Genomic DNA, 6814 nt, shown 5'->3' with positions numbered 1-6814 from the left:
ACGTTGTCTTAATCTGTTACATGCGTATTTATATAAAATCATAACTGTTATATGTCATGCCCAAATTCTAAAATAAATTCTGTTCTTTTCTATAATTTTGTGACATGTTTGTGATTCCATAGTCGGATTTCAGAGAAAAACACTGTTTAAAACATTTAAATTGTGGCTTACTGCGCAAGTCTTTGATGCATTGTCCTTTTTACATCAAAATGTCGAAAGCAAGCTTAAGGTAACGGGAAAGTATGGGTAAGTACTTCCCACAATCACTTGTTCTTCCATCACTTATTCATTACTTGTGGTTTTTAATTATATTATATTACATTTTATTACATTATATTATATTATATTATATTGCATTATATATTATATTATAATCTATAATATGGTTAATTATTTTAAAAAAAATTATCATAAAGGATCCAGTGATAATACAAAAATTGTGAATGGTAACAGAAGAGGATCTGTAACCTTTCCAACAGACCATGACACAAAACCGGAAGCGTGTGCTGATCCTTCTGCCCCGGAAGGTTTCCTGGACAAGTACCTTTCTCACCGCTGGGTGGTCACCTATATGTGTTCCCTGATGTTTGTTGCTCTGCCGATGCTTCAGAACTGCATAACGATGGCCTTAGTGTGCATGGAGTCCAACTACATTGAGCCGACATCCAACAAAAACCTATCAAAAGCTACGAACAATATCAGCGGAAAGGCGGAAACAAACGTGAATATTGACATTTACGGCTCCAACTTATTTTTGTATTGTTGGTTTATCAAAATCTTGTGCACCTCTTTTCTTTTAAAAGATCTGGAACATACGTTTGGAGGGTGACGTCAGAAGCCAGGTTTTGACGGCGGAGTTTTACGCGTTTCCTTTCACTCCTCTGATTGGAGGATACCTGTCCGGAAAATTCAGCGCCAAGAGAGTGGTGATCCTCATCATTCTCCTCCTGGCCGGCTCCTCTGCTCTCACACCTCTCGTGCTGACCTTTAACCCTTATATTGCCATTGGTCTCCGCTGTGTGTCTGGGCTATCGTCTGTGAGTAGATTTTAGACATAACGTCATGCTAATAGCCAAACTGAAACTGAATAATTGATATTCTGTTATGAATTATACGCATTTTATGAAATCCTTTTTTCTATAATCTTAAACTAGGAACCATTAAATAACATTTCTGATTATAAAGGGCGGCTTACAATCCAGCTTAACGGAGTTGTTGTCAAAATGGGCTCCATTGAATGAGAGGGCTCAGATCGTTTCCACAGCTATGGCGGGTCTGTCTGTTTGTCTATGTCTTTCCATCTCTCTCCCTCAGTGTGTGCTTACATTCACTTTTTTGTAATATAACATTTTCCATCTAACATTTTCAGGAATTTTCATCGGTTTTATTCTGAACTTTTCGACGTCCGGGTTTATATGTACAATTCCAGTCCACAACGGATGGCCTTTCATCATGTATATATTCAGTAAGACATTTACAAATTTTACACTACTAGCATCTAAATCTACTATTTTTATTTGCCAATGCAAGTCATTTGTAATGATTTTTTTTCTGGTCGTCTGAGTCACTATGGTGACCTATTGTGATTTGTTCTCGTCCGTCGTCGTGCGTCCAACGTCGAACGTGAGTGCGTCGTGAGGTAACATTTGAACATTTTCAGCCTCTTCTCTGAATCTACTAGGGTTATTGTGACCCAATTTGGTTTCTCGCAACTAAAGGGGAAGAGGAACATGAATTGTGAAATTTATAAAAACCCCTCCCAAACCGAACCATCAATTTTGGGTAAAACTGTAGAAGTTTTTGCAGTTTTTAAAATCTTCTTTACCAGTGAACATTCACACAGAATCTAAGCACATGGTCATGATGAGCAGTGATGTCTTCACTAAAATTTTGAAATTCATGGCCCCAGCAGTGGAAGATAAATGGAATGCATAAATATGATGCCAATGAGGCTTTCTGTCTAAATTGTAAAAATTGTGGCCTTTGGGCCATGGGTTCAAGCCCTAGGGAGGGCCAATATTACAACAGAAAAATATATAAACTTTTTTTAAAATACTTTCTTCTGTATTTCGACAGTCGAGGGAGATAAAATAGATGCATTTGTCAATGTATCCTCTTCTTACTTTGTGAAGTTCACTTCCATGGGCAGGGATTAAGGCTTTTTGTTTTAGGGGGATGGCAAATATGGCCATAAAGCGAGTATCATGTATGATTTTGAGTCACTTTGGTCACTCGGGTAACCTATTGCCGTTGGTTGTGTATTTCTGGTTAGTAATTTTATGGTAATCACTAATCAGGTGAACTTCAAAGCCTACAGGCCTCTGGTTTCAATATGTGATGGTTGATATAATATATTTTGCTTGATAAGTCTTAAACGGGTTATTTTAAAGGTGGCTTCAACTTTCTTGTGCTGATACCATGGATTCTGTTTGTTTACGATACCCCATTCGAACACCCTCGCATCAAGCCGGATGAAATTAAACGTATTCGACATAGGCGCCGCGATAGCACTGTGGCAAAGGTAAGATAAAGATTGTTGCACTAATCACTGTAGAAGAAAAAATGATTAAAAATCCCTGCCTAAACGTATATGTACACGTATATAGTCTGGCCACTGAGAGAACTTTTTATGGTAATGAATCATTAAAGGCAAATGTGTGATATGGGTTTAAGATTCTCTCTCTCTCTCTCTCTCTCTCTCTCTCTCTCTCTCTCTCTCTCTCTCCTCTCTCTCTCTCTCTCTCTCTCTGATTAAAAACATTCCAAATGGTAAAAACTGGCAAGTGAAGCACAGGACTAAGTGGTCATAGGCGTTGGGCACCCAAAGGTTGCTGGCTCAAGCCCCGTAATGGTCTCATGATGTTGTGTGTTGTGCCCTTAGACAAGGCATTTTATATACATTGTCTCAGTTGATCCAGCTAAAACTGGTTACCGGCTTACACTGGGAGTTAACCCGCTACCCCCTGGATAGGACATCCCGGGGGTAGTCAATGACTCTCAACCGCTTAGCATCATGGAATTCGGGGACAAACACCGGCCTTTTACGCCTTTATGGAGAAGGATTTAACATATAGAAAATAATTTTACTAATTTAAGTATCCTTGATTTCTCTTTTAGCTGTAATTTTACTCTCTACGTGCTGATGTGAACCAGGGTCCTTCTATTTATGTAGATGCCACGCCCACCCTGGCTCCAGATTTTACGGTCCGGTCCTTTCTGGGGTTTACTCACCGTCCACATGGGATACAATTTCATCGCCACAACCATGGGGACGTTTCTACCCATTTATCTGAATGACATTCTCAAGTTCGACGTCACTGTGGTATGGACTTACGATTCTTCTAGTAATTAATTTAAAAGAAGACTTATCACATAGTGACAGTGTAATTTACTATTAAGGTGTATATCCACGTATATCAATATTAATTATCTTATAGAATGGTCTTGCTTCCTCAATGCCACCCTTGGCCCGCTTCTTGGCATCCCTTGGTGGCGGACACATCTCTGATCTTCTTATTTCCCGTGGAACTTTCTCCACCACCGTCGTCAGGAAAATCTTCATGGCTACCGGTAAGTTCCATTCGATTTTTTCATTTTTGTGAGTTTTTTACAGGGGCTTATATCGGTCTACAAGTTCGTGAAGGTGTCATTTTTTGAAACCACTGTCTTGTGCTAACTTACAAAACAAAGTACTTCTTCAATTCTCTGTTGTTCAAGATGCATGTATACTTTACAGTTTCTGTTAATGAAATGTGAAAATATGTTACATTATTTTCAAGCATAGTTTTCTTTCTTTTTACCATAGAGACGTCATTTGACGATTTCTTAAATCAGTATGCATTTATCTAGTCTACTAAAATGTTTCTATGGTACTTACAGGGAACATTCTGTCCGTGCCTTTCCTGATTGGGCTGAGTTTCATGGACAGGTCCCAGGCGAGCTACGCAGTCATTCTGGTTGTCTTGTTCTGGTTTATACAAGCCTTGAACACCTGCTCACTCCGTGTCAATCAAATAGACATAGCGCCAAGGTAAGGAAAAATATTTTTCATTCCTCCATTAGTACGTACGAATAGATATGTAGTGCTAAAGTATACCAAACTCAGAGCTACACTGTATCATTTCTCCTCCTTGCAGTGTTTAAGCGAGCCATACATGTACTACAATGCGAATGCATGCTTGAATCCCAGTTACAAGATTATAGTAAATCTAATTTAAAAAGGGAATACCGTATATCCGGGGTTTTTTTGCGTGTGTCACAAAATTTGGGGAAAATGTGTAACATTTTTAATTTGCGTCTTGCAGTCATTCTTTTGCGATCTAAAATTTTTTTAAGAAAATGATACATGATATAATTTCTGCGTAAGAGATCGCAAAAAAACCCCGAAAATTAAATAACTGGTAGTCTGAAAATAGGTTTATGTAAATAATTTCCAAAGTCCATTATACATTATGTATTTATTTACTTTCTACAAAATTCACTTTCAAACATTATACGATACGTTGACTTGAATACAGTTTCTTTAATTTGGTATAACATTTTATGATTGGTCCCTATAGCTTTTGTTTTTATGATAATATATTATTAATGACTTTTTAAAAATTTATACTATTACCATAATTCTATATTGTACTTACCGTCTTGAATATGCTGGGTTTGTTTGATTGGTATTCCGTTTCTATTTTTAGGTATGCCGGTGTGCTAACTGGTATGACGGGAACGATGGCGAATATTGCTGCTATGCTTGCCCCGATAATTACATTTCAACTCACCAAAAACGTGATGAAGATTTGTTTGAATTCATATTACATTTGTACAATAAGAGAAAAATATTATTGGTTTCAATTAAAGTTTGCTTTGAAAGGCACAAAATAATAGATTTTAATTTCCTTTTACTATTATGAATGTTACAGTATTTCAATGTATGGTAGATCTAAAAATAAAACCCACTAAGGTCTGTACATGTTTTAAAAATTCGAGGTTTTTACTGTTCAGTTTAATAATTACTTACATTCTTTTTTGTTTGTTTAATAATTACTTACATTATTTTTCAGAGAACCAAAGAGGAGTGGCAAGTGGTATTTTTTATCTGTGCCGGTATCTCGGTGTTTGGTGCCATAGTGTTTCTGGTCCTGGGAAGTGGGATCGAACAGTCCTGGGCAAAAGACCCCAACTTCAACATGGAGATGGGTATTGCAGCTGACAAAAGAACTGAAAACACGTCAGCTTCTTCAGAAAAGATAATTGACAAAGCTGCCATAAATGATTCTACACCTAATGGACAACCTCAAAATCATACGGTTGATAACTCGTCTGCTACTACATATGATGAACAAGCTAAAGACCCGACAAAGTGGGGTTCTGAGAAACAGTCTGATCAAGCATCGGAACTCTCATCACCAGAAGAGGTTGTTGCTGATATTAAACGATATTTGGTGACGCGAGACGTAGAGTCACTTTGCGATGACGAAACAGACATCCAGGCGAGCTACTCTGCTGGCGTCCTCAATGAGGGTTTTGTTTGTGATAAAGACATCAAATCTACTGATCCTGAAAATGCATTCCATTCATTTATAATCCAAACGGAAACAAACGGAGTGTGTGGATCTACAGATGATTTTATCAAATTTAATGTTCGCTTGTAATCACGAACAAAAAATTATGTAATAATTAAATACATAAAATATTAGTTTTTGTGACAAATTATCATTTTCTTCGCACAAAATAAATGACAACCAATTATTAACTATATCCAACAACTATCTTGAGAACAGGATGAATATGATTCACGTCAAACTTTGTATAGGGTGATCCATAGATTCTGATATTGTTTTGAATGATCATTACAGTTTTAAAAAAAAATTAAAATTCAGTGAAATATATCATATGAATATCCAAGGAGTATAGTGCATATCAGAGCAGGGGAAACTAAATATTGACATCAAAAAACCAGGGAGACTAAATATTGACATCAAACTAGCAAAATTGCGTCACATGGTTTATGGTGTACTTGACGTTTTTCGATTTTTAGATATAAAAATAGAAATTAATAGGGAATATACTTGCAGAGAGCAGATATCACTCTAATGCATAAAGCTAAAAGATTTTAATTATCATCAACCCTAACCGTTTTATATGGTAAGAACAAATATGACCCGAGTTGATGGCGACTGATTCATAGGGAAATGTTATCCACCTTTTTTCTTTGAAACGTTTTGAGAATTTTTACTTTATGTAGATTGAAATACTAGTATGATGATTTCAATCTGCTTAATTTCCAATGAATTCCATATTTTTCAAGGTTTGTCCCTATTAATTTGATTTCTCGCATAATAATAACATCGTTGTATTCTAAACTCTAACCTCTATCAGTACAATCAGTACATTGGTTTTTATAATGAAGTTTATATTAATATACATTGCGATATACCGGTATTTTTTAATAACAAGCTCCAACAAGGGTCTGTTTTTGAAAAAATTCTAAATAAAATAATTTGCAAAATAGCTGTGGAATCATGATCTAACCTAAATCGAATAAAGACTTAAAAAGAACCGAAAGTTGAATGTTATTGTGTAAAAATTGTAAAAGAAAAAAAAAACCAGGGACCATAGAACAAATGGGTCTGACTAGACAAGACGCCGGAATGAAACCAATGAAACACGTGTTGTTGGTTCTCTTCAAAATAATACCGGCGATCTTGTTTTCAATTCCCTTGCCTGCCTTTGCAAATTCACTTATGTCTGATACAAAATAAAGATTTCATTTCCCCTCAATATCTTAAGCAATAGGCAATAAAACATTTCGCATTGTTAA

The 6814-nt window shown here is 36.3% G+C and overlaps 1 protein-coding gene across 1 annotated transcript; it reads left to right on the top strand.

Moving 5' to 3' along the window:
- Positions 1-128: 128 nt before the first annotated feature.
- LOC105346585 (sialin) lies at positions 129-5750 on the top strand. The gene is made up of 11 exons (XM_011455224.4): positions 129-246; positions 417-721; positions 804-1037; positions 1186-1273; positions 1370-1465; positions 2391-2521; positions 3173-3322; positions 3438-3570; positions 3880-4030; positions 4689-4779; positions 5055-5750. The coding sequence occupies exons 1-11, from the start codon at positions 243-245 to the stop codon at positions 5643-5645; spliced, it is 1974 nt and encodes a 657-aa protein (XP_011453526.3). The 5' UTR covers positions 129-242; the 3' UTR covers positions 5646-5750.
- Positions 5751-6814: the final 1064 nt, after the last annotated feature.

Source organism: Magallana gigas, chromosome 3, assembly GCF_963853765.1.
Source record: "Magallana gigas chromosome 3, xbMagGiga1.1, whole genome shotgun sequence".
NCBI classification, from domain to species: domain Eukaryota; kingdom Metazoa; phylum Mollusca; class Bivalvia; order Ostreida; family Ostreidae; genus Magallana; species Magallana gigas.
Note: the sequence above shows the minus strand (reverse complement) of the source record. Positions and strands in the feature narration are given on the sequence as shown.

Bases quoted from the DNA above. Each gene is read 5' to 3' on its own strand.
- LOC105346585 (XM_011455224.4), top strand. The intron at 1,466-2,390 runs GTAAGACATTTA...GTTATTTTAAAG, and splicing joins TTTCATCATGTATATATTCA to GTGGCTTCAACTTTCTTGTG. The intron at 3,323-3,437 runs GTATGGACTTAC...ATTATCTTATAG, and splicing joins TCAAGTTCGACGTCACTGTG to AATGGTCTTGCTTCCTCAAT.